The sequence below is a fragment of the Delphinapterus leucas genome, chromosome 6 (assembly GCF_059928025.1).
Source record: "Delphinapterus leucas isolate spDelLeu-1000000601 "Yukka" chromosome 6, BTC_Dleu_Yukka2, whole genome shotgun sequence".
Taxonomy (NCBI): Eukaryota; Metazoa; Chordata; class Mammalia; order Artiodactyla; family Monodontidae; genus Delphinapterus; species Delphinapterus leucas.
Genome location: NC_143134.1, coordinates 75,848,030 through 75,875,215, shown reverse-complemented (window position 1 = coordinate 75,875,215; position 27,186 = coordinate 75,848,030). Strand labels below are relative to the sequence as shown.

At 43.3% G+C, this 27,186-nt stretch overlaps 1 protein-coding gene across 1 annotated transcript in view; it reads right to left on the bottom strand.

Annotated features, from left to right (window-relative positions):
• Positions 1 to 22,448, bottom strand: part of MAMDC2 (MAM domain containing 2) — a 178,493-nt gene extending 156,045 nt beyond the window's left edge. Inside the window, exons 1-2 of the mRNA XM_022573534.2 lie at positions 9,387 to 22,448; positions 8,938 to 9,054 (exon numbers count right to left, since the gene is read on the bottom strand). Coding sequence (XP_022429242.2) covers positions 8,938 to 9,054; positions 9,387 to 9,420 — 151 coding nt within the window. The 5' untranslated portion in view covers positions 9,421 to 22,448. The remainder of the gene's footprint in view (positions 1 to 8,937; positions 9,055 to 9,386) is intronic.
• Positions 22,449 to 27,186: the final 4,738 nt, after the last annotated feature.

Sequence of the window (27,186 nt, the reverse complement as noted above, 5' to 3'; positions counted from 1 at the left end):
AGTCCTGCTGGAAACCTCCACCTGGATGTTTCCCAGGTAACTCAGAACTGAACACAACTTCTTCTACCCTAACATAATTTTCAGTTTGAAATTCTCTCAACTGTTGACACCCTCAAACAAACAGCTGTCCAAACTAGAAATCTGGGAGTCACTTTCCCTGACTCGTTACTCCCGCCCAATCAATTAGCAAGTCCTGTCAATTTAGTCCCCTTTCTGGTGTTTTATTTACTCTCTCCCTTTTACCTTACTCCCCTTGTCCTATTTCAAGCCCTCATCATCTCTTAGCTAGACCACTGCACAGTTCCCTAACTAGCCTCCCCATTGCCAATCTTCCTCAAATCAATCCTCTTCTCAGCTACTGGACTGGAGAGCAAGCCATATCACTACTCATTGTCTACAGAATAACGAACAGGCAGCAGAAGCGCAGTAACAAATATCTAGTGGTAAAGTCCACAAATGGTTCCTCCAGTAGGATTTTGCCTACAATATGTATCTCTTTACCCTTGCCCAAATATAGCTCTCTAGACTTCCTTCTGATTCTGAGAGCTAATTAATACCCTTCCAATAAATTTCTTTTCTGCTTAATTTAAACAGCCTACTTATGCAGTTTGCAATGAAACTCCTGGGCTAGTATACAATTCCTTTTGCTCTCTACCATAATTACAGATTTATGTTTCTTCCTGTTGGTCTATGGTGACCACAAAGGTCAGGGACCATGACTGTGTATGTATTTCATGCACGCTCTGTACTCCAACAACTAATATAGTGCCTGATGGGTAGTGGGCACTCAAATGTGTGTTGATAGAATGAATATTCTTTTTTTTTTAAAACATCTTTATTGGAATATAATTGCTTTACAATGGTGTGTTAGTTTCTGCTTTAATATTCTTTAGAAACTTTTTCTGTAAAACATATGATTCATTCATGATACTATGACATTATGGCATGATACCACTTGTTTTGGTTTATTATTTTATTCTAAACCTCAGAATCCCCCAAAACACAGATAAATATCTCAAATGTAGAAAAAGCAAATATTCTGGCAGATAACACTGAATCATAAACCTAATCCTTTGGTTTCTCCATAAGTCACCACAGTATGCAAGAGCTGCTTCCAGGAGCAGACAAATATCCCATCAGGGTGGGTACTATACTGATGTCTCACACTTGAGTTCCTTAGAAACAACAGCTCTCAACAGCTAGTTCAAAGTCTGTTCATCTTTTGCAAAAAATACTTTTTAGACCGATCAGTGTCACTCTCAAGGCTGCTTTATGATTGTTTGTGATGGCAGAGGATCAAGGGATTCAGGCCGCCCTGATGGGTAAATAATCCAAGGGCTATTTGCCCATGGGTATGTCGGGGATGAAACAAATCACACATTGGTGAGGCAAGCTGAAATACGGCTTCACTGTTATATCTGGAAATTACAACAGAAGCCTCCAAAGTCTTTGAAGTCCTATGGTAGGAAGGATTGTTAAACACAACCTCTTTCACTACAGGGGAAAATGTCAAGTTTTGTTTTGTTTTTTTCTTTTTAAATCAATCTCAATAAGGGCTTTAGAGATTGATTAAATCCAGAATGTTTGTTTGTACCACACACTGTCTGTCAGGTGTTGTGGGAAGCATGTGATCCCTGTTCTTAAAGTGTAACACTCTGATGAGGTGAAGAGGTGGGGACGCCGATAAGGAGACACTAAGAAGATTTACATGGTGGAACGTGAAGAGAGCCATGGGAAGGGAGAACAAAGAGGAAAGGGAGAGGTTCATTTACTTGGGAAAATCAGGGAATGTTTCAAAAAAAGAGCCCTACATTAAAGCACAGATAGATTTAAATAGGCCGGGATGGGGCAGGGGAATGGAAAAGCAGGATAATACAGACGTAGAGAACAGCACAAATAGAGCAGGGAGGCAAGAAAGTAAAGAGCATGTTGAATGAACAGCACGCTGGGGATTAATGGGAGGGAAGAGTAGAAATATAGCTGGGGGCAAATCACGAAGGACCTTGTGTGCCAAGCTAGGCAGTTTGCACTTTACCATGTTGGCAATTGGTAATCATTAAAGGATCCTTAATAAGAGGACATTCCTTCTTTTTACATCTGGTTGCGGGGAGATGGGGGCAGTTGGCCATTCTTCTAATCACTGCCCTCAACCCTGGCTGCATATTGGAATCACCTAGGGAGTTGGTTCATTTCTTAGTGTCTATTTGTTAACAACACCAGGTCTGTTCATTTCTTAGTGTCTATTTGTTAACAGCACCAAGTCTGGCCCCATGTCTGGCCAAGTAAATCAGAGTCTCTTGGGGTAGGGCTGGACACAACTATTTTTAAAGAAACTTTTAGGTGATTTTAATGTCCAGTCAGGGTTGAGAACCATTGGCCTAATGCACAGGTGTGAGAATTTCTCTATAAATTCCTATTTTTTGTCAGGAATGTTTTATTGATATTAGGTATGACATTATGCTTTCCTTAATTAGGTATGGCCTAACAGATATGATAGAAATTTCTGATACATTGTGAAAGTTCTTTGGTCTTAAATAACTTCCTCGTTTATCACCAGCCATATGTTCTTCTGTGTTAAGTACTACCGTCTTCCTGTAGGTATTTCATATACATACCTACATATATATGAAATTAAACATATAATCAAATGCTCCAAGAGCCTAGATCTGAATGCATGAATACATTTATATGACTGAATTGATTAAGACAAGCATAAGAAATATTGAGGAAGAGTGGGTGGGATAACTGGTAGAAGTAAAAATCAGGATTGACCAGCAAAGATGCCCAACACATGTTCAGCTACCTGCTGGGCTTATATATCAAGATGCCCATCACTTCTATTAACATAAATAGGTTTCACTCAAATTCTTAAAAATCAAACATTGTTTAACAAGAGACAGAAGTAGGACTATTGCTGGGGTGACCTACCAAATAGGTTCTGCTATTTTAAGAACCAGGATTTTTTATGAATAGCATATCCCAAAATGCAAGTCATAAAACCTGGGGACTGCACGCTAAGAGATTTGAAGATGACAGTGAAAGTAGAAAGTCCTATGACAAGAAATTACTTTTTCCTCCCAATATATTGTGACCACAGCTGACTTCTGCAATTATGGGAAGGAAAACATCCCCAAAATCCTGGGCGCCTTGTCAGGGATCAGACCAGGAGCTGGGTAGCAACTTCCCATTCAGCAACTCTAATTTGAGTAGGGAGGAACCCAGACTGGGTGTTGGCCTTGATAGGAAGGCCAGACAGAGCCTACATCCAGAGAAGTGAGTCACAGCAGAGAGGAGCAGGCAGAGATTACCAGTCCAGATAGGTTAAGTCCCAAGTGGAGGGGCCAGGTAAGAGAACACAAGAACTCAGATTGATTGACGGGGAGGCCATGGGTTAGGGACCTGCCTAAGAGTTTAGGAGATGAGAGTTCAGAGGTCTCCTAGAAGGGACCAGCGTGGAACTTGATTGATGCTGAGGCACCAGCTCCGTGGGACAGATAAGTAGGGAAGAACAGGCTGGCGCAGGGACCAAAGCACTCCTGACAAAAACTAAGAATTTATAGAGAAAAAGGTCTAAGTCATAGGGAGAGACTGTATACCAAGTGCGAAACTTAGTCTTATTCCTTTATGTCCACACTTCAGTCAGCCACACAAAACTTAGATGGCCCAGGAGGCTAACAGATGATTGAATTATTAAATAAATAAATAAAATAGAGCCAAACAATAAGAAAAGGAAAGCTCTTCCTCTGGTTGGAATAGAGAACAAATGGCAAAACTATAACGAAAAGAAAAATACGTTCTCCTGAGCAAGCCAGAAGCTGTGTTGGAAAGCTGTCTGAATTGAAGAAATAATGTTTGATAAAATACAAAACTAGTAATAATAAGAGTAACAATAATAATTGGCTACATGTATAAAGTGCTCACTATGTGTTAAATATTTTAATGTATTTAGTCTTCATAACAATCTTAGGAGATAGGTGCTTTAATTATCTCCATTTTACAGCCAAGGAAACTGAGACACAGAGGGGTTAAATAATTTGCCCAAAGCCACACAGCATATAAGGGTAGAGCCTGGATTCTAATCCAAGCTGTCCAACTCTAGAGTTCATATTAACCACTAGGCTTACATTGTTTCTCATGCTAAGGAACTACCTTTGAAGGGGCAGAATGAACCAGGGGCACACACGAAACGCATAAGGACTTTTTAATCATCCAATATTGAAGTTATTCCTTCAGCAAATTCATTCATCCAACAAATATTTGTTGAGCATCTACTATGTGCCAGGCACTCTTTTATATGCTAAAGATTGCAGGCAGGTGGGATCCCTACACATCTGAGTGAATAAATGCATGGTCTGGCATAAAATATAGTGTTTTGTGGGTTTGGTAGGCCCAAAGCACTGCACCTTTGGAACCCATGTTCTTCCACATGTATGAAATATAATTAGATGTCTGATGAAGAGTTTCTCACACGTTGCAGAGCTTAACTAACACACCAAAGTGTCAAGGTCCAGGAGCTGGTGAAGACAGGGACATTGGGAGAGGCAGCAATGCTAGAAGAAAGAAAGGTGAAGAGCTGAGGAAATGAGGCCCTGCCCCAGGGCTGCCACTGACTTGGTCATTGACCCTGACTGGGAGCCTGTCTGGGCCCCAGTGCACGCCTCCGTAAAATGAGGAGGTTGCACTGGATGAACCCCAAGGCCCAGCTCTAGGATCTAGGATCCCAGGCAGAGCCAGGGCAGAACCAAGGCCATGCTCAGGCACAGCTCACAAGAGCCAGGTTCAACCTGACATCAGTAGTAGCCAGGGCGGGCCGGGGAACGCCACAGGGCATTGCAGGAAGAACTCGGCCAGTTCCTGGGGTCGACTGTTACTCTGAGAGGCATCTGAGGAACACCCCAGACTCGTGCTGCTCTCAGCCTCTCCACAACACGGGGGCTGTGTTTCTGCATAAAGGGCATCAAGAGACCAACAAGCAGAGGCGATGCAGGTTTAAGCAGATCCAGAGGGTGGGAATTGCCTGATGAACTCCTGATGTCAGGGTGGAATGCTGAGTCAGAAAGAGAGCTGTAACCCACAGAAAGGGGGAACTGGTCCTCCTCCTCTAGGAAGGCCCCCGGGGATGCTGGCCAGACTTCTGGCTCCAGCCGGGCCTCAAGAAATATCAGGCAGGATTTATCAGTATTAATAACTAGCACATGACTGAGTGAAGAAGTGAAACTCAGCTGACCAAGTAACTGAAAGTGTCCTTAAGAGAGAAGGAAGGGGTTTGGGTGAAGAAAGGAGGTTGACAGGAAGAGACACACGCACGTACATACATTGAGATATCGGCCTACTCTACCACCCGCCCCCCATTGGTTATGCCAAACTTCTAGCTGGCCAGCCTGCCTCAGATACCATCACTTGCTCCTGGGTACAAATACCATCCAAATTCTTCCTGTATTAGGCAATTCCTCAAACACTGACCCCCACTGTTGTAGAAAAAAAAAAAATACTTTCTCTACAAGTGCTTTGAATTTCCTTTTTTACCTCCTCTTAACCTGACATGTCCACATCTACCTTTCTCTCTGGGGTGGCTTAGTGTTCCAAACTTCTAATTAAGGAGCAGTACCTGGGTTTGGATTTTACCCCCTCCCTCCCTCAGTTCCTCCAATGACTTCCTCATAGAGCCAGCTTAAAGATGCCAAACCAAGGGGTCCAAAATTTGGAATGAAGCCAAAACCCAACTGATGACTAGTCGTGACCATTCTGATGTGAGGCCAACTTTATAGTGTCCAAGAATCCTCAGCCGAAGGGCTTCTGCCCCCCCACAGCTGGCAGTGGGGAAATGGAACCAACAGTCTCGATTTCAGCTGAGGACGACTGTTCAAAGGGGTTCCAATATTCTCTGAACTGCGAATGAATAAAGATTTTTTTTAGATGATAAATGAATGAATAAGAAAGATTTTTATATGATAAAATAGATCTCTTCTTTCCAGGATTTAATTCAAACCTAAAATTTAGATGTAAGTTCAAAGTTTGATTCTGACACAATCTCACTTGCCTTGACAAGTGAGAGAAAATTAAAATATTCTACCGAAAACATGGAGGTAAATCAAGAAAACAAGAAACTGGAAAGTAGACGAGGCTAGGTTGCTGTGCCCAGTCACCTGCTCTGGGCCACCCTCTGTCCCTGGGGGTGCCCTTCCTATGGTACGCAACCCAAGTCAATGCATCGCCTTGTCAAAACTCATCCATTTTGTGCCCAGTGGAAATCAAGAGTATTTCAAAATGGCCGTGAGCTAGGGACATTGGAATTGTAATCGGAGAGGCTTACAGACCTAATACTCTAAGTAAACCAAAGGGGTGGACCTCAAATACAACTTGGGGCAGCTGGGAGATATTTTGAGACAATGACTCCTGATTTGAATCTCCTGTAATGAAATTCTAATTGGCAGATATTTTTTCTCTACTTAACTCTCTTCACTGGGCTTTAGCATTGATCTCTCCACTGTAAATTAACCTACTGACCAAGGACATCTAGAAAGTGCTATTTGCATTCCAAATAGTTGTGGGCAAAAGTCACTGAAACCTATAATTTTCTATGCCGCCATACAATACACGGAGGTGGATGGAACCAGTTTCAAAGGTTTTTGAAGCCAGATGAAGTAAATTTGCAGAAAGGCTTGTGAACAGATTTCAGCCTGGGACACTTGTATTGTCTTTAGTCTACCAACCTAGGAATGGGTTTATACCAGAAATTCTTAGTGATGGCTTCTCAGCAGGCAGCAGCAGTGGCTGCCACACCCCTACCTCGCTGTGCCTCTGGAGTGGACTGTTATGTCCAAGTTCTGGCCTCCGAAAAAAGGTGATACGTAAGGATGGAAGCCTAACCAGCCTGCTCCCCGGGGAATGCTCAGAGGAGAATGAATGAACTTTCCCCAGCCCTGAGCCAGAAAGCTGTGGCTGTTAGAAGTTGAAAAGAAAGCAAAGAGGAAAGCAACAGTGTCTTCATTTTGCTATAAACCACAATCACCTTTCCCTATAAGCATCGTCCAGTTTTTCTGGAGGGGCACAGTTTAACTGCCACTGGTGCAGAGGTGCCAACTCAGCAGAGAGCACTTCCTGCGGGTCTGGGTGGCAGTTGAGTGCAGCGAGCTGTGGCCTGCCCACTGACCCAGGAGCAGGCTGCCAGGGGGCCACCATCCTGACAGAGGCCTGGCAATGGGGGCACAGGACTGAGGCTCCTGGATTAAGGGGTGATGTTGATTTCCTTTTCTCAGAGCCAGGCTAGGGCGAGGCAAGAGGGGTGTCTAGGGCACAAGATTTAAGGAGGTTTTCACTCTCAGTGTCATGCAAGTGGCTCTTTCACCTTAGTCCTAGCCCTGCACAGGGCCACCAGCAGAGGTAGGAGTTCTCAAAGGTCAGGAGTTCTCAAAATGTGATCTCCAGACCAGCAGCATCACCTGGGAACTTGTTAGATATGCAAATTCTCAGCCCCATCCCAGACCCACAGACTCTGAAACTCAGAGGTGGGGCCCAGCAACCTGTGTCCTAACATACCCACCAGGTAATTTTGATGCAGCTAAAGCACTGTGCTAGAGAATAATGCTCTCCAAAGCCAGTCATGTGGTCCAGGTCAGGCCACTGCTCAAAATGCTTCAAACACAGCCAGAACAGGGAAAGGGGTAAGGTGGTGAGATGAAAGAGACTTCCCTAAGGCAATCAGCAAGGTAGGAATCCTTCAAACGATAAATCAGGAATGGATTTTTCCCAGCTACCCCTAAGTACTCTGTAGGAAAGACTTGGCAATTGTTGGCAATAAATAAAGCTTACCACTGAGTAGTTCCCTCCTGTTTTTTCCCTGATCTAGTCAACTCAGAGCTGGCCACTGACTGATAGCTTGGGACATGGGCCAGCCATCTGAATATTCTAAGACTGAGAGTCCCTCCTCTGTAAAATGGGGCTAACATCACCTCCCTGCCAATGTCAGAGAAGCTAGTATATGCAAAGCCCCAAACAGAAGCCCAAGGCAGAAAAGCTGTGATGACAGTTCATACACCCTAAGCAGGGGTTCTGAACCTCCCCCTTCTCCAGGGAGCTTAGATAATCTGGGGGCCTGAGGACAACTGAGATTCCTGGGAAGGAGGTTAGCTGATCTCTTTTATGCTGCAGTGTTTTTTAAAGGAGGCTATTTCCCAGTCCCAGTGGCCTGGGGCATCAAGCTTCTTAATGGGGTGGCACAAGTGAGAGATAAGGGAAAGAAGTGCCTCCTCTTGGGCGTTAGAGAACTACTTATTTTTTACTAAATAAATGAAGGGCAAGAAGCTATATCTGAAGACCCCACATTTAAACTTTGTCACTCGAACCCAAACGGTATGAGTGGTAAGACAATGACCAACGCCAGCCAGCTGAGAGACCTCAGGCACATGGCCATGGACTTGGTATCCTCTTTCGCCAAGTACTGGATTATAAATACAACAATAACATGAGGATGATGTCATGCAACAAAACGCTGTCAAGCACAACATAAATGTGAGGTTTAGCACTGAGGTCCCATCACAGAATTAGGGCACCATTTCTGCAGGACGAGAAGAAAACTAACCTCACCCAACTTCCCCAGCTCACCAAGGTGTCTACTGCGGACCAGAGAGGCTGTTGACCTGCAGAGGGCACGCAGCTGGTGGGAGACAATCATCAGCTGTGCCCCCTTTCTCCCTTCCATGGGGGGAGGGGGCGGGCAAAATCGCAGAGCTTCTACCCACAGGCCAGGTAAACAAAGGCCTCCATCTCTTCATTGGCCATCCATGCAGCACAGCTGAGAGTCGGAAAGATGATCCATGACTCACACTTTTCCTCCTGAGAGTACTTAACTCCAAGATGATAACATTGCCCATGCGAAAGAGCCAACCAGCAAAAAAGGAAAGTTCACCTTGGGCCCCTGTGCACTGACCCCCTTACCTTCCTCGTTTAAAATCCATGGCAGGAACTCGAACATCGAGTCAAAGTCGCAGGTGTTCTCTTCGAAAGCGCAGGATCCCGCGGGCAGGTCCAGGGCACCGGCAAGCTGCAGGGCTGCTGGCACAAAGCGGGTTTCAGTTCAGGCTCGGTCTCAGGAGCGTTTACACCAACTCAGGGCACCCCGGGGAACCACATGGTGATAGTGAGAAGGGGTGCGGGAGGGGACGGGAGAGGGAGGCAGTATTGCCGCCCCCGCCCAGGGCGCTTGCACTGCGCGACCAGGTCGCTGGGCTCGGGGAGGGAGATTAGCGGCTGTGGAGATGGATCCGTAGGCGCCCTCGGATGGCCCAGCCTAGGACCGCAAGCCCGACTACCAGGGCTGCGGGATCGGAAGAGGGTCACGAGAGCGCCCCTCGGAGGAACCCCCCCACCCCGGATCCAGGCCTTACCTTGCACCGCCAGCAGGACGCCCCCGAACAACATGGTCGGGGAGGAAGACTAGACAGGGGTGCGAGCCGCCAGCCCGCTGGGACAGGCTGCTCCGGGTGGAAGGAGTGTGGGAAGCGGGGGCGCCTGGAATCGGGGGAGGGAGAAGTCGGAGGCAAAGCGTGCGCTTGGAGCTGCCCAACTTTGCAAAGCGGCCCCGGGAGCAGAGCGGAAAGCCGAAGGTGCCTGAACTGTGAGCGCCGCTCGGTGCGCTCGCGTCGTAAGTGAAGCCGGCCGGCCGCACAGCTGGTCCTGGGCGAGGATGGGGCTGGGCAGGGAGGAGACAACTGCACACTTTTGAAAAGCCAGCCAGAACTGGCTGGGAGAGGAGAGGTCGGGAGGCAGTGCCACGGCTCAGATTTTTAAAGCTTGGGACCAGACCCCTGGCAGATACTGGAGAGGGCAGGCCTCCCGGGAGCCCCTCGGCTGAGCTGGGACTGGAGGCGCCCCGCCCCACCCCGCCCATCCTAGTGGGAACCAGCTTATTTCTGGGGACAGCCTCCCTCTATCTGGAATGCCAGTCCTGCGGGGCTCGCCCTAATTTTAACCTTTTCTCCCCAGAATGGAAGAGGGTGAAATTCTCTTAGGAAAACCTAGAGGAAATTTTGGGAAGTGTTGGGTGGAATAAGCCTTACATCTAAGAGTTTCAGCGTTTATGGTTAACGCTAACCTTGGAACACCGCCCCCCCCCACCTCCCCGCCTTTATTTAGCAGTGGAATGTTTGGCATCTCTGGTGCTCAGCATTCCCTCTGTCCGGTGAAATGGGGGCATTCCTCCTCTCCAAAGAGCCATGATAAATTAGTAGAAGGTTTCTAAATTGGGGTGGGGGTAGTGATGTCAGGGAGGGGGTTATGGTGAAGTACCCATTGGCTACAAATTTGCTTTGAGCACTAAGTGGGTCTTTAAAAATAGTCTCCTCCAGTAAAGAAAGTGGTGATAGGGGTGGGGGTTCTTCTTAATGCTCTTTATTATATTGGGCAGGCAATGCTATGCCTAGGGCAATGATTCTCAAATTTTAGGGTACATCAGAAGCCCACGATCAGAGCTTCTGATTCAGTAGTTCTGGTCTGTGGTCCAAGATTCTGCACATTCCTAACAAGTTTCCAGGTGCTGATGCTGCTAGTCTGGGACCACATTTTGAGGACCACTGGCCTAACAAGCTCTTGTTCAACCATCAAAGCCCTGCTCACATGCCTTCACTTGGTTTCCAGACTCTGTGTTTTCCTTGTCTTTCATTCTTCTCCTTGCTGTTTCTTTTTCTTTCTCTGACCCCCGGATACTAGGGTGCCTCCAAATTCTATCCTTTCAGCTCCTGTTTCCCTTTCTCCTCACTTCCTCAGTGATTTCATCCAGTCTCATAGTTTGAAACACCAACTAAAACCTGATATCTCCCAAATATTTTTCTAGTCCAGACGGCCCACTGCCTCCAGACTCTTCTGTCTCACTGCCACCTCAGCATTTTCACTTGGATGCTTAAGAGCTATCTCATACTTAACAGGTCCCAGCATGAACACCTCATATTCCTTCCCAAACCTGTCTCTCCCCTGCATCTTCCTCATCTCAGTTAAAGGAACCTTCCCTTCCAGTTGCTCAGAACAAAATACTTAGAGTTATCCTTGACTCTTCTTCGTCTCAGGACATTACCAAATTCTGTCAGTTCAGGATTCAAAACACAGCAGGTACTGACCATGCTCCAAGCCCACATGACTGCCCTGATCCCAGTCGCCACTGCTGTTTGCTGGGGATGCTGCAGTAGTTTCCGAAAGGTGGTCTCCTTGCTGCTTCTGCCTTGCACACCTCCATTCCATTCTTAACACAGTTGTCAGGGCATCCTTTTGACAGAGAAGTCGGACTATGTCACTCCTTGGTTCCAGACTCCTAACAACTCCATCAATCATTTAGCAGAATCCAGACTCTTCACAGTGGCCTACCAGGTCCTACAAAACCTATCCCCACCCACTTATATCTCTGACCTATTCTGCCCTGCTTACTTCCCTCCAGCTACATGGACCTCCTGGCTGGTCCTCAGACACAGTCTAGCTGTCCTCTCAGAACTTCGCACTGGCTGTTCTCTCTGTTTGAAATGCTCTTGCCGGGAGAGCCACAGGACTCATGCTGGCACTACCTCTAGGTCTTGACTCAGATGTCATCTTCATGATGAGAAAACTTGAAAGCCTTCTCTCTAATAAGAAGAAAGCTCCTGGATCCTTTTAAAATAAGTTTAGACAAGGTTTCAGGAGTTTTCTGTAGGCAGTGGCTCAAATGATCTAAAATTTGTTTAGTGTGTGTGTTTATATGCTTTGCCTCAGGGAGTAGCTAATAATAATAAAAACATTTATCATGTTTACTATTATAAACATTTTAGATAGATAATCTCATTTAACTTTCTCAAAGACTCTGTGGGGTATGCATCATTATTATCCCCATTTCATAGATAGGGAAACCGAAGTGCAGAGTTCAGTGACAGCACGTGGTAGAGACAAGATTCAAACTCAGATTGGCTTTATTCCAAAAGCCTATTTTCTCAACTGCTACAGTAGCCTATCTCCTTTGTCTTTCTTTTTTGATTTCTTGCTCGCAGATGGTGCTAAATATCTGATGAATTTCATCAAATTACTTAATTAAAAATTTAAAGATGGATATGAATCCAGTTGAAACTTCAAAACACTATTTTCAACCAAACAAATTTTCAGCAACTATCAAACCGGTTCTCCTTTTCCCAGGTACCTATGGAGTATTTCAAAGCTTTAGGGTTGCCTTAGATTCATTTGCATGTTCCAGGTGTTAGGAAAATGAAAAACTTCAAAGCCCTAAAGAGATCTCCAAAAATTTAAAAATACGATTTAATACTTAAAGGTGACATCGTTTATTGCCACCTATGGGAAACTGGATCATTACACGTAAGTGCAGAATTAGTTGGAGTAAAATTTTTATTTCACATATAATTGCATGATCCCAAGAACAGATGACCGTTCCACATTGGCACAGACTGGGGACTCTGGAGAGCAGACTCTGACTTGGAGTTTAGTGCACAGAATGTTCACTAGGGGGCACCCTTGGGATCAGCTCCTGTGGAAGGGAGTGGGAAGAAGCAGGATTGGGTCCAGGGAGAAGTGACAATGCAGTCAGGTCCCTTGAAGCCCCTTCTGACCCCACAGGAAACTCTGGAGTTTAAATGGCCCACTTAACTTGCCCCATGTTAGGTTAAAATGGCCTGGCTCTTTGTACAGCTGCCTCCATCTGTCACTGGATGTGGCCCACACTGGGACAGTGAGCTCCAATGAGGCGGCTCTCTACACGGAGGCCAACCCAAAGGGGCGAACAGCTGAAGGCTGTTTGATGACAACACTCCCAGCAGCTGGGACAAGTTCTTTCCTGAAGACATTTTACAGGGAAGGGAAAGGATATTGTATGTGGAGAGGGCCAAGGAAGGAATCTGGAAAATCTAGAAATGATGTGTGTCAACACACTTCCTTTCGTCACTAATCACAAAGCTACATGGCCGTTCACTGCCCCATCATTTGGGAAAACAGCATGAGGCCCCAAGGTAAGAACTACCTGGGCCCCTCTCCGTAAGATGTAGCTTAATTGAATAATCAAATAATGCACATAAAGTTCTGATTTTAGAAAGCACTCAATAAACATTAGGTAGTGTAGTGGGTTGAATGGTAGCCCCCCAAAAAGATATGTTTATATCCCAGAACTTGTGGGTGTGACCTTATTTGGAAAGAGGGCTATGCAGATGTAATTAAATTAGGGATCTTGAGATGAGTTCATCCTGGATTATGGGGTGGGTCCTAAATTAATGGCAAGTGTCCTTATAAGAGAGAGAAGAGAAGTAACAGGCAATGTAAAGAGGGAGGCTGAGATTGGAGTGATGCAGCCCCAAGGCAAAGAATGAAGCTGGAAGAGGCAAAGAACAGATTCTCTGCTAGAGCCCCAGAGGAGTGTAGCCCTGCAGACACCTGGATTTCAGACTTCTGGCCTCCACTGTGAGAGAATAACATCCTGTTGTTTTAAAGCACCCAGTCTGTGGTAGTGTGCTGTAGCAGCCGTAGGAAACTAATACAGAGTGTTATACATCAAGCGAGCACATGCCTGGCACTCTATGTGTGTTATCTCATTTAATCCATGCAACATTCCTATCAGGTGAAGACCACTGTTATCTTCACTTACAGACAAGGAAACGGGACCAGAAGGGTCATTTAACTTGTTCAAGGTCACATGTCCAGCCAGTGTGAAGCTGGAATTTGATGGCATACGCTGCAGTGCCCCTAAAATCTTCCTCTTTGCAAAGACCTGTCTCTCCTCACACGGGCCGCCTACACCACAGGCAGGCAAAGCAACCTGCTGTCTCTGTGGGCACGAGGCTCGCCTCTCACAGAACCTGGCACATCCTACTGCTCGTCGCTGTTTTGTCTCTGTCTCTGGGTCTTTGTAGGTCTCTGTCTGGGCTCGCCTCTACCTCTCATGCCCACTCTACCCTCAGTGTTTTGCTACCTTGCTTTCACATTGTCTCTCTCTCCGCACATACACACGAACATGTACACCATCAGGTCGAAAATGAGCTGGTAAAATAATTCCAGGCTCTGTGGCTTGTCCTGCCAGTGACCTTCGTCGCATTCCAGCAGGAGGTGTCTGGGGGCTCTGCCCCGAGGCTGGCTGGCATTGTCCCTTGCTTCCTGCCCAGCACCAGCTGCCTCTCACCCCTGAGGAGCAGTCACATGCCTGCTGTGGGTCAGAATCATCCCCTGTGAGGGAACAAGGCCCAAGGTTAACCAGTTATTACAAATCTCCTTTTATTACAAAATATATACCCAACTGTTTAAATTGCTGCACTCAAATGACCTGAACTGGGAAAGTAGATCTTTCTTTCAGAGTGAGCATTTAAAAGGAAATAGATATTGAATAGATACTTTCTCTCCATCATTAATCTCTTCTTCATCAGCTTACTCCGAATCCTAGCTTGGTGTCAGACATCCTTCATTATTATTTGAATGAAACCTTTTAATTTCTTTTTTTTTTTGGTCAAAGTTCTCTAGGCTGACTCATCACAGTGATGATACCACCTTTTGTTGAGTGTTTATGATGTGCCAGGTGGTTTCATGCTCAATTTATGGAGGAAGAAACTACAGCCAAAGCATTGAAGCGATTCACCCAAGGGTAGGGGGGCTGGACGTAAACCCAGATCTAGCTACCACCAAAGCCCTCTTGATCTCTCTAATCTTCCAACACAGGGGAGGTGTGAGCAGACAGTTTGAAATGTCCTGTTCCCGGATCCCTCACCTCCTTCCTCCACCTTAGGCTGGGCTGAGGCTAGAGAGGCAAATTTCTCTCTGTCCCAGTGAAGTGTCGATACCCGGAGTCCTGCTGGAAAAGCCCTTTGTAATCAGAGGCCCTACCTCTCCATCCCACGTCCATCCCACACTAATACATGTGCGCCCACTTCCCTTTCTCAGACTGCATCCTCTTATCCCTCTCACGTGTTCGCACGTGCTCCTTTTTGTTGAGAATCAGAACGCCTTCCTCCCCTTCCCTAGTTGGTAAAGTCCTTATCATGGGTTGAATCATCTCCTCACACCCACGTTGATCTGTTCAAGTCCTAGCCCCCAGCACCTCAGAATGTGACCTTATTTGGGAATAGGGTCATTGCAGATGTAATTAGTTAAGATGAGGCCACATTGGAGTACTGTGGGCCCTAATCCAATATGATTGTTGTCCTTATAAAAGGGGAAAATTGGACACAGTCACACACAAGGAGAACGCCATGTGAATGAAGACAATGGCAGAGATCAGGGCGATGCTTCTACAAGCCAAGGTAAGAGAAACACTGCCAGCAACCAACAAACTAAAGCTAGGTGACAGGCCTGGAACTGATTCTCTCTCACAGCCCTTAGAAGGAACCAACCCTGCTGACACTTTGATCTTGGATTTCTGGGCACCAGAACTGAAATTTCTGTTGTTTAAGCCACCCAGTTTGTGGTACTTTGTATGCAACCCTAGGAAACTCATGCACTCCTATTCATTTCTCAAGACCCAGTTCAAATGTCCCCTTCTCCATGCCTTTTCTTCACTGTCCCCCCACCCCCAAGCTGCAGTGTGTGTTGCGCTGTATCACAATGACTTTATTTATGTCTCTGTTCTGCAATGGAGGCCGAGATTTCAAGGGCAGAGAACACATCTGCTTTATCTTTGTGTCTGCTCCTGTGCCATGTCTGTGCACAGCTGATTGTAAGCGCTCAATAAATGCTTGTTGAAGGAAAGGCTAAGGACCGGCATAACTCACTGGTCCACACAGCCCAGAGGCCTGCCTAAGCTTCATCCCTGTGGTTGGAAGAAAAAGAGCTAAATGTAAACTGTAGGTCATCCTTGGGGATGTTTATAGAAACGAATGAGCTACACAGATGTGCACTGTGAACAGGGAGTCAGAGCAGGCTTTCTGGTGTCAGAGCAACACAGCTGGGACTGGGGAGAGGGGAGCAGGGAAGGCTCTCAGAAGCCTACTTTCATGAGGCAGAGGAAGCTCCAGGGAGAGGGCTCGGCCCCTGGAAGGAGGCACCAAGCCTTGGCTGTTGCAGGGAAATAGAGATGATGCAACAGCCTGCATCCTGCCTCCTGGGTTGTCCCAGCCCCACCCTGTGGACTCTTGTCTGGGTCCAGGAGGAAGGCTAGGCTGTTGGGAAAGCCAGGAAGCTCTCTTCTCTACAAAACACTGGGCCACAAAGAGCTCTAGACCCCCGTGGCCATATTAAGAAAAGAGCAGGTGAGCACTGTCACAATGCACTTCGCCACAGACCTCCAGCCCTTTAGCATTTCAGGGTTCAGGGCAGCGAGAATGGGTACAGGTTAGTTTGTGAGGGTGTATGTGCTCCCTTGGGACATTCCTCCCAGTCCTGGGAGTTGAGGCTCTATGTCACCTGTTGGGGCTAAGAGGGAGCTGAAGGACATTGGAATTTGATTTATTACAGTTAATGGTGGCTCCAGAGACTAGTGAGGACCGTGGGCAAGTTGGGCTAAACGCAGGTGGTATGCTTTCTCCTCAAGTTTTGTCTGAGTGCTGTGGCATGGGGAAAAAAGAGGAAGAAAAAGCATTCTGTAGCCAAAAATATTTCCAAAAAGAGGAGTGAAATCCCAGCTTAGCCTCTGACGTTATTAATGTGTTAGATTGGGGATCTACACATCATGTGATTTGGTCTAAACTGAATAGGGGGGACTTCCCTGGTGGTCCAGTGGCTAAGACTGGGCTCCCAATGCAGGGGGCCTGGGTTCAATCCCTGGTTAGGCAACTAGATCCCACATGCCACAACTAAAAAAGATCCCGCATGTGGCAACGAAGACCCCATGTGCCGCAATTAAGACCCAGTGCAGCCAAATAAATAAATATTTTTAAAAACAAACAAACAAACAAACTGAAGAGGGACAAGATGATATTCACAACCAGTAAGTCCTGGGCACTGAGACGCAGAATGGACACCAACTGGGAAGGTGACAGACAGCGAATATCAGCTCTGAACAGGCATATGAGGTGTGTGCATGCATGCACGAGGGCATGCTGTGCAAAGACACATTATCCATGAGAAGCCAATTCACACTATTACTACTAATCTGGAAGACTGAAATGCAAAGGGCTGAAACACTGGGGATATAAAGGCCCAAGTAATTGGTGATAATGAAGAAATTCTACCACCATGTATTGCAAGATGCTTCAATGAGCTAATCCAGTGCATCATGATTCCGGATGCACAATAGAACCATCTGGGGAGTTGCTTCTTTTAATACAAAGTTTGGGCTCCACAGACCAATTAAATCATAATTTCTGAGATAGGACCAAAGCATTGCTATTTCTTTAAAGCTATCCAAGGTGATTCTATTGAGCCAGGGTTAAGAAGGCACTGACTTAATCTTTTCATCCTCAGCAAAATTAAATAATTTTAGTGTTAACAGGGGGGGAAAAAGCTGTTTTAAAAGAATAAGAAAGTGTTGTATCAGAACAGGGAACATGATTTTGTCATTGAGACTGTGGACTCTGGAGCCAAACCACTAAGGTTCAACTTGTCTTCTGTCACTTACTACCTGTGAACCTACAGTACATCATTTGGTCTCTCTGTGCCTCAGTTTCCTCTTCTGTAAGATGAAAATAATAATAGTACCTATCTCACTGGGTGGTTGTGAATATGAGATGAGTTTATATTGTTAGAATACTTAAAAGAGTACCTGGCACTCTGTAAGCACCATATAAATATTTACTATTAATTTTCTACCCACCTAAGTTTTTCACGGGTCTAGGCTTGTAGTTGAAACTGAAGATGTAGTCTAGTCATCAAAATAGCCTTTCACATAGTGTCCTGCCTTTGGAGGTCGAGTACAGGGGGTACAGAAACTAGAAATACAAATTGGACTATTGGTAAACTGTAGCTTTGATGTTCTATCAGAAGAGAAGAAAAATGTAAAGTATTGAGTGAATTCCATTATAATTACCAACAACTAGAACATTAAAAATAGTAATGAAGAAAATAGTTTTAGTTTAGGGAGGGAGGAATATACAATGGAGAAAAGACAGTCTCTTCAACAAGTGGATCTGGGAAAACCAGATAGCTACATGTAAAAGAATGAGATTAGAACATTTCCTCACACCATATACAAAAATAAACTCAAAATGGATTAAATTCCTAAATGTTAAGACCTGAAACCATAAAACTCATAGAAGACAACATAGGCAGAACACTCTTTGACATAAATCATAGCAATCTTTTTATGGATCTGTCTCCTATGGTAAAAGAAATAAACAAACATGCAAGAGGGAGGAGATACGAGGATATATGTATATGTATAGCTGATTCACTTTGTTATAAAGCAGAAACTAACACACCATTGAAAAGCAATTATATTCCAACAAAGATGTTAAAAAAATAAAATAAAATAAACAAATAGGACTAATTAAACTTAAAAGCTTTTGCACAGCAAGGGAAACCATCGACAAGATGAAAAGACAACCTACAGAATGGGAGAAAATATTTGCAAATAATATGATCGACATGGGCTTAATATCCAAAAAATATAAACAGCTCATACAACTCAATATTAAAAAAACAAACAACCCAGTCAAAATACGGGCAAAAGGGAGAACGAGATGTGACTATGGAAGCAGAGATAGGAGAGATGTGGCCATAAGCCAAGGAATGCCCTCAGCCACCAGAAACTGGAAGAGGCAAAGAATGGATTCTTTCCTAGTCCCTCAGAAGGGAGTTTTGGTCCTATGTTACTAGTTTTGGACTTCTAGCCTCTAGAACTGTGGAAGAATAAATTTCTGTTGTTTTAAGCAAAAAAACTCAAAATGGTCAAAAGACCTGAAGAGACATTTTTCCAAAGAAGATATACAGATGGCTAACAGGCACATGAAAAGATGCTTAACATTGCTAATTATTAGAGAAATGCAAATAAAAACACGAATGAGATATCACACCTGTCAGAATGGCTATCATCAAAAAGTATAAAAATAACAAATTGTTGGAGAAGATGTAGAGAAAAGGGAATCTTGTATACTGTTGGTAGGAATGTAAATTCATGCAGCCACTATGGAAAACAGTATGGAGGTGCCTCAAAAAACTAAAAATAGAACTACCATATGATCCAGCAATGCCACTCCTGGGTACATATCTGGAAAAAAATTAAAACACTAATTTGAAAAGATACATGTACCCTAATGTTCATAACAGGACAACTTAAAATAGCCAAGATAAGGAAGCAACCCAAAGGCCCATCAACAGAAGAATAGATAAAGAAGATGTGGTGATATGTATATATATATTTATATTTATATAAATGGACTATTACTCATCCATTAAAAAAATGAAATTTTTTTATGGATGGAGATAGAGAATATTATGCTTAGTGAAATAAGTCAAAGACAAATACTGTATGATATCACTTATATGTAGAATCTAAAAAAATGATACAAATGAATGTATATGTAAAACAGAAACAGACTCACAGATATAGAAAACCAGCTGGTGGTTACCAACGGGGAGAGGGAAGGGGGAGGGGCAAATTAGGGGTATGGAATTAAGAGATAAAAACTACTATGTATAAAATAGATAAGAAAGAAGGATATATTATATAGCACAGGGAATTATAGTCATTATGTTGTAATAACCTTTAATGGCGTATAATCTGTAAAAATACTGAATCCCTATGCTGTACCTGAAACTAATATAATATTTAAAATCAACTATATACTTAAATTTAAAACAAAGAAGATAGTTTTAGGATTAAAATAGAAATCTTTATTTGACAATACTTGAGGTGGAGCAAACAAAATGGAATGGAATATATCAAGAGGCATCTTACAGGACTGTGTTTCTAGAGGCTAAAGGAAGTTATCTTGGGCCCTGGTTATAACATAGCCTGAGGGGCAAGTCTGTCTGTGTCCAGTAAATGTGTCTTCCAAGAAAAAGAAACAGAGAGAAACTTTTAAGTGAGACATATTGTTTCTGAATTGCTGGAGCCCCCATAACTCCTCCCAAAGTGAAAAGGTGTTTTTTTTCATGACCCATTTGACAACTTTATATGCACATTTTAAACTTATTTTGTTATGAGGAGGTTTTATTTATTCACTCACCCAGGTTCAAATTAGACTTCTGGATATCTAACTCATTGGATGCAGAATTTCTCTCATGGTGGTGGGGAATGGGGATGTTCCGTGGGGAAACTGATTCCCTCACCTCTAGGCTTGGCAGAGAACTGGGGAAACTGATTCCCTCACCTCTAGGCTTCATTCCAGAACCAGGCAGTGGACTGGGGTGGCTTCCTTCACTCTAGCTTTGGAAATGCTTTATAGTGGGGGCTGCCTTCTGTCTCTTTGCTAAGTTTCCATACTGGGCCAAAGACATCCCCACATTCTTCCAGAAGATGTGGTACATATATACAATGGAATACTACTCAGTCATTAAAAAAAGAACGAAATAATGCCATTTGCAGCAACATGGATGGACCTAGAGATTATCATACTAAGTGAAGTAAGTCAGAAAGAGAAAGACAAATACCATATGATATCACTTATATGTGGAATCTAAAATATGGCACAAATGAACTTATCTACAAAACAGAAACAGACTCATAGACATAGAGAACAGACTTGTGGTTGCCAAGCAGGGGAGAGGGAGAGGGATGGACTGAGTTTGGGGATAGCAGATGCAAACTATTATATTTAGAATGGATAAACGACAAGGTCCTAATGTATAGCACAGGGAACTATATCCAATCTCCTGGGATAAACCATAATGGAAAAAATATTTTAAAAGACTTATATATGTGTATAACTGAGTCACTTTGCTGTACAGCAGAATTAGCACAACATTGTAAATCAACGATACTTCAATAAAAAAATAAATAATAAAAAACAAAGACATCCCCACATTCTTCCAGAAGGGAATAACTTCCCCATAGGTGGCAGCCACCTGGATCTCCACCAGGCCCCCAAGTCTATTGATTCTTGCAGTCCATGCTTTCCTTCAAGGTTTAGTTTCCTGATTTTTGAAACAAATCCTTTAGTAACCTTTTTCAGCAAAGATCTAGAGAGGTCTATTCTCCAAACCTTTGAAAACATCTGTCATAAAAAATAGTTCAGTTGGATGTAGGCTTCTAGATTAAAGTTCTGGGTAAAGATGGTGGATTGAACATACTCATCCAAATTTTGCTTCTCCAGAAACCACATAAAAACCACAATGAGTAGACAGATATTATTTACAAATGTATGAACATTTAAGAATATGGAAAATGGGAGAGGAGACAACAACAAGGTTTTAGAAGCTAGAAAGAAGATGGAAAAATAAAAACTGACTAAGCAGATCAAAGGAAGTCAGATTTGAAGCTGGCTTGGTTAATTCTGCAACACCATCAACAGTCCAGGAGATGGTGACACCAGGTAACATTAGAAATGGGCATGAAGAGGGTGGCTTAAAATAAGGAGGGTTAGAAAGCCATTTGGGAAGCACTACCTTCCTCGATCCCCTCCATACCCCATGCTATGGATGACTTGTCCTCCCCACCTGTATTAGTCAGTTCTCCAGAGAAACAGAACCAAAAGTATATATACATATACAGAAAGAGATTTATTATGAGGGATTGACTCATGCAATTATGGAAGCTGAGAAGTCCCATGATCTGCTGTCTGCAAGCTGGAGGCCCCAGAGAGCCAGTGGTAGAGTTCCAGTCCAAACCTAAACCTGAGAACCAGGGGAGCCAAAGGATCCACCTGGTCCAAGTCCAAAGGCCTAAGAACCAGGATACGGATGTCCAAGAGCAGGAGAAGATGGATGTCCCAGCTCAAGCAAAGAGTAAATTCACCCTTTCTCTACATTTTCTTTTCATTCAGGCCCTCAGCAGATTGGATGATGCCCACCTGCATTGGTGAGGGTGATCTTTTTCACTCAGTCCACCAATTCAAATGCTAACCTCTTTCAGGGACACCCTTACAGACACATCTAGAAGTAATGTTTTACCAGCTATCTAAACATCTCTTAGTCCAGTCAAGTTACACATGAAATTAACCATCACACCACCCTAGCAAAAGTATGGATGTTTATTCTGTGGAAAGGGAAAAACAGAAGTATATTGGACTTGGATGACACAGACCTGGTTAAGAGCAAGAGTACCATACTGAAACCAGGGTGAGTAGATGAATATGCAGACACTGAAAGCTGAGTGGGACCCCACCTCCAAACCCTGTTCACCCACCTACCTTCCAGAAATGGTTATGACCAAACGTCTTCTCTCCAGGTGGAAGAATTAGAAGAAGAGTTATCTCTGGGATATCTGACCCAGAGGAAGAACTTAAGATACTGATATTCAGGTTTCCCCCAACAAATAGTCCAGCCATATCACCCTCCAATGAAACCCACTCAGATCTTCCTATCAGCTGTTTTACTCACCCACAATTAAACATAAGCAGACACCTAAATATTACCAGACAGCTGCAGAATGCCTCTAATAAATAAGAAAAAGATCAAACAAACAAACCACAAAGAGAGAAAAATAACTTGGAGGAAAATTAAACTATGAAGGGAAGAGAAAACTTCAAAATAAAACTATTATTAATATCTTCAAAGAGATAAGCAATGATACTAAATCCTAGAAACAGGGTCAGAATGCTATTTTAAAAGGAACATTCAGAGAACATAAAAGAGCCCTTAGAAATTAATAACATGATAGCAGAACTAAAACGCTCAATAGAAAGTTTGGAAATTCAGGTGAGTCAATCTCCCCAAAAGCAGAGCATAAACCAAAGAAAGGGAAATATGAGAAATATATAAAATATTATATTATGTTACATAAATTTATATGTGCATGTATTTTATATAGAAAGTATAAACCCTTACATTATATTATAAAACATTGTATAAAACAATCTAGGAAGGCCAATATCTGAATAATGAGAGTTTCAGAAAGAGAAAACAGAGAAAAGGAATGAGAAAAAAATGAAAGAAATAATTTGAGGGAAAATATCCAGGGAATGGATGTAATAGACTGCTGAGTGGGACATGAGCTATTGTCCAGAGACCACAAGAACAAATATCCAGGGAATGGATGTAGCAGAATGTTGGTGGGACATGACCTAGTGCTCAGAGATAAAAGAGGTATGAAATGCCCCAGATTTGAAAGAGAAATGAAACCAAGTGGCACTTCTTCCAGGGATTATTAAGAAGTGGTTAAATGGGCTCTGGAACTCTCATCCTCTGCCCCACATGCCCTTCCAACTCTAGTTTATATAAGAGAAGATCAGGGCGAGAAAGGAGAATCTTGAGAGTGGGGTGTTGCTGGTGAAGGATGAGAGTACTGTGGCTTTTCCCTCCTCTCCCCTTGGGAGAGGAAAGGGAAGCTGCTTTTTTCCAAATCCCCACAATGTGAAAAGGGCTCCAAATATGAAACTCTCAGATCTAAAGTGTCTTTTTGACATCTTTTTCCTTAGCTTGGCTTCTGTTTATACAGTGTGCTTGCTGATCTGTGCCCTGTACCTATATAAATAAATAAAAAAAGATGGCAGGGCAGAGAGGATGCAAGTGTGTAGCAGTCTGTACTCTCACTATTTGGTGGGGGCAAAGCTGTGTCAGTTTCCTGTGGGTTCACAAGTAGCCAGGCTTGAGCTGCCTTGCTAGCACCCCAACCAAGAGGGTGAGCCATCAAGCAAGGACTCCAGTAGCTGGAGTCTGTGGGGTGTTCTATCATGGACTATGTTGGCGTCGGGGGTGGGGTGGTAAAGTCAAGTCTGAGTGGACCTCTCAGGTCAGCAGATGGGTTCGGGGGATGTGAGGAGCTGGAAGTGAGACTCGCATATACAAACAGGGCTCTCAAATGGAGGCATCTTCAGTAACTAGCATGTTAGACAACCTGAATTCACAGAGGCATAAATATAAACTGGTTGGATTTTTTTTCCATTTACTGCCTTCAACCATGCTTTACTGAATCTCCCTTGGCTATTCTTTAATGACATCTTGTGCAGATTCCACAGCTCTCTGGTCACTTGCATATATAGAAAAGTCCACCACCAGAGGACAAGCATTTAGATCCAGGCCACAGAGAGGGTAATGCTCTCTGAGAGGGAACCACAAAGGTGTCAGTTAGGTGAACATTCTTTTTTATCTTTATCCATCCTCCCTGCTCCTGTAATGCAAGAACTTAGACTACAGGAAAAACACAGAAGGAAGCGTGAACATGTAGACAATGCCCTTTCCCCACTCAAAGGCCCCCAGGCAGAAGCATAGCTGGTAGTATGGGGCAGGGTGAAGACAAGTAATCAATTGGATATGCAACTAAATTAGATTGTAGTGGACTTTTTTGGCTGGAGAAATAAGCTTGAGGCTGGGTTTCCAGGAACAATGCCCAAAATCATGCCACAGAAATAGCTTGATGAGGAAATTCCACTGTCACCCTAGACTTCAGGAACTTGACAGCATTGGACCTGTTGCCACTGTGAATGCCCCCCCAAAGCCAGGCTCCATTGCCACCACTCAAGCCAACAAATGGAAGCACTGAACTGAGCTTATATTTTTTATTAGTCATTTAGAAATTAAAATCTTGCATAGGTGCATCTGATTAATGGATCATGCAAGGTCCATTTAGCTGTGAAAGAAGCTGGGGATTTGAACTCTGAGATCTACATTGGAGCAGTAGAATTTATGGAAATTCTCCATAGTTAGAAAAGCTATTCAGAAGATGGGTCACTGCAAATGTGACACATGTCCACTATAGCTAATATTGTTTAAAATCAAATTGATTATCCACTTCATACTCATTAAGATGGCTGTTACCAAAAAAACAAAATAACGAATGTTGGAGAGGATGTGGAGAAACTGGAACCATTGTGCATTTGCTTCCGGGAATATAAAATGGTGCAGCTGCTGTGGAAAACAGTATGGTAGTTCCTCAAATTTTAAACATAGAATTACCATGTAATCTAGCAATTCTACTTCTAGATATATATACTCAAAAGAATTGGGCTTCCCTGGTGGTGCAGTGGTTGGGAGTCTGCCTGCCAATGCAGGGGACATGGGTTCGAACTCTGGTCTGGGAAGATCCCACATGCTGCGGAGCAACTAGGCCCGTGAGCCACAACTACTGAGGCTGCGCGTCTGGAGCCCGTGCTCCTCAACAAGAGACGCCACGATAGGGAGAGGCTCGCGCACCGCAATGAAGAGTGGTCCCCACTCACCGCAACTCGAGAAGGCCCTCGCACAGAAACGAAGACCCAACACAGCCAAAAATATAAATAAATTAATTAATTTTAAAAAAAAAGAATTGAAAGTAGGTAATCAAATAGATATTTGTACATCAGTGTTCAAAGAAGCATTATCATGATAGCCAAGAGGTAGAAAGAAGCAGCCCAAATGTCCATCAATAGATGAATGAATAAATTAAACATGGTGTATGTGTGTGTGTGTGTGTGTGTGTGTGTGTGTGTGTGTGTATGTAATGGAATATTATTCAGCCTCAAAAACAAATGAAATTCTGGTACATGTTACAACGTGGATGAACCTTAAAAACATTAAGCTAAGTGAAATAAACCAGACGTAAAAGGACAAATAGTACACGATTCCACTTACATGAGGTACCTAGAACAGTCAAATTCATAGAAACAAAAACAGAATAGCGGTTAACAGGGACAGTCCTTGAGCAATGAAAGAAGATTTAAAAGGCCTTGAATCAAGAATAGGAGAATGTGCTTTATTGATAAGAAAAATATCAGAAGCTGTTTTTTTTTTTTAAGATTTTTTTCTTTGTGGACTATTTTTAGTCTTTATTGAATTTGTTACAATATTGCTTCCGTTTTGTGTTTTGGTTTTTTGGCTGTGAGGCATGTGGGATCTTAGCTCCCCAACCAGGGATTGAACCAGCACCCCCTGCATTGGAAGGCGAAGTCTTAAACACTGGCCCGCCAGGGAAGTCCCAAAAGCTGGTTTTCTTTTCTAAAAGGTCTTCAGACTCATTCTCTCCAGCTTTAAATAAAAACCAATTATTAATATATGCATAAATCAGAGAGAGAGAGTAACCAAATAATAATTAGCCCAGGAACTTTGGAGCCAAATATTCCCTGATCTCCAGTTGACCTTGAGTGAATCACTTAAACTCTCTGCTCTTCAGCTTCCCTGACTCCACAATGAAAAACACAGCTTCCCCACAGAGGTGTTAGGAAATTCCCTGAATTCACTGATGTCAAGCAAATCCATGGCATGCAGAAACCCAGGGGAGATATTCTGTTTCTTTCAAATTTATAGAAAATCTAAAAACAGTATATTGAGCTAGAATCATCAAGTGTTCATTTTGGGCACATAATGCTCCAAACAAGAAAATAGACGCTTTATATACAACTGTTAGTTTTCTTTTTTATGACTCTCAGAAGTCAACACACATTGGTTGCCAGTTGCAATGCAATTCCACCTTCTGTCTCTTTGCCTTTTGTCGTCCTGGTGACTTACTGTATCAAATACTGAGAAGAAAAAGTAGTTGAGTAAAGGGGCAAAAGTGCCAATCTTCTCCTTTCTTGCCAGCTCTCTTATTTTGTTTTGCTTTGTTTTGTTTTTTCCCCCTAATCTCACTCATTCTAGCGCAGTTATGGTGCAACCCTGAATCCAAGCGTCTGTTCCCAAGAACCTCTCAAGTGCGTGATTTACAAAGACTGCTTTGGAGTTGAAGCAAGCTACCTTGATCCTTTAAATACAAGTGACATTGTTACCTTAAGAGGAAAATAAAATCTATCAGAAGGACTTTTAGGCTTAAATTCTTTTTCAAGGATCCTAAGTTAATTAAAGAGGACAATATACAAAAGAAGATGACCTTTTTCATATAAGCTATAAACATGCCATCATTAACGAATTGCATTACAGGCAAGAGAAGACAAAGAGCAGTTCTGGTTAAGTTCAGCAGTTACTTAAGTTGATGGAATGGCAGACAGTGTAGTTAATGTTTTGAGTAGTTAAGATATTTTTACAAAGCCATTCGTTAAAAATAGACGTAAGCATTAAAAATAAATGAATATACTGTAAAGCAATAAACTTTTGTTTAGACTTTGGGATCATATTAATGATTCATCTTTCTGTGTCAGCTAAAGATAATTTAAAAATATTAGTCAGAAAGAAAGAATTGTAGGCTGACTACATCTGACTTAACAACATCCTTTCTTGTAGTTAGGTGGCTTTTTACTATATTACCTTGGTGAAGGGAAATTTGTTTTACATTAATAGCAAACGAAAACAAATTTGGCCTTTGTG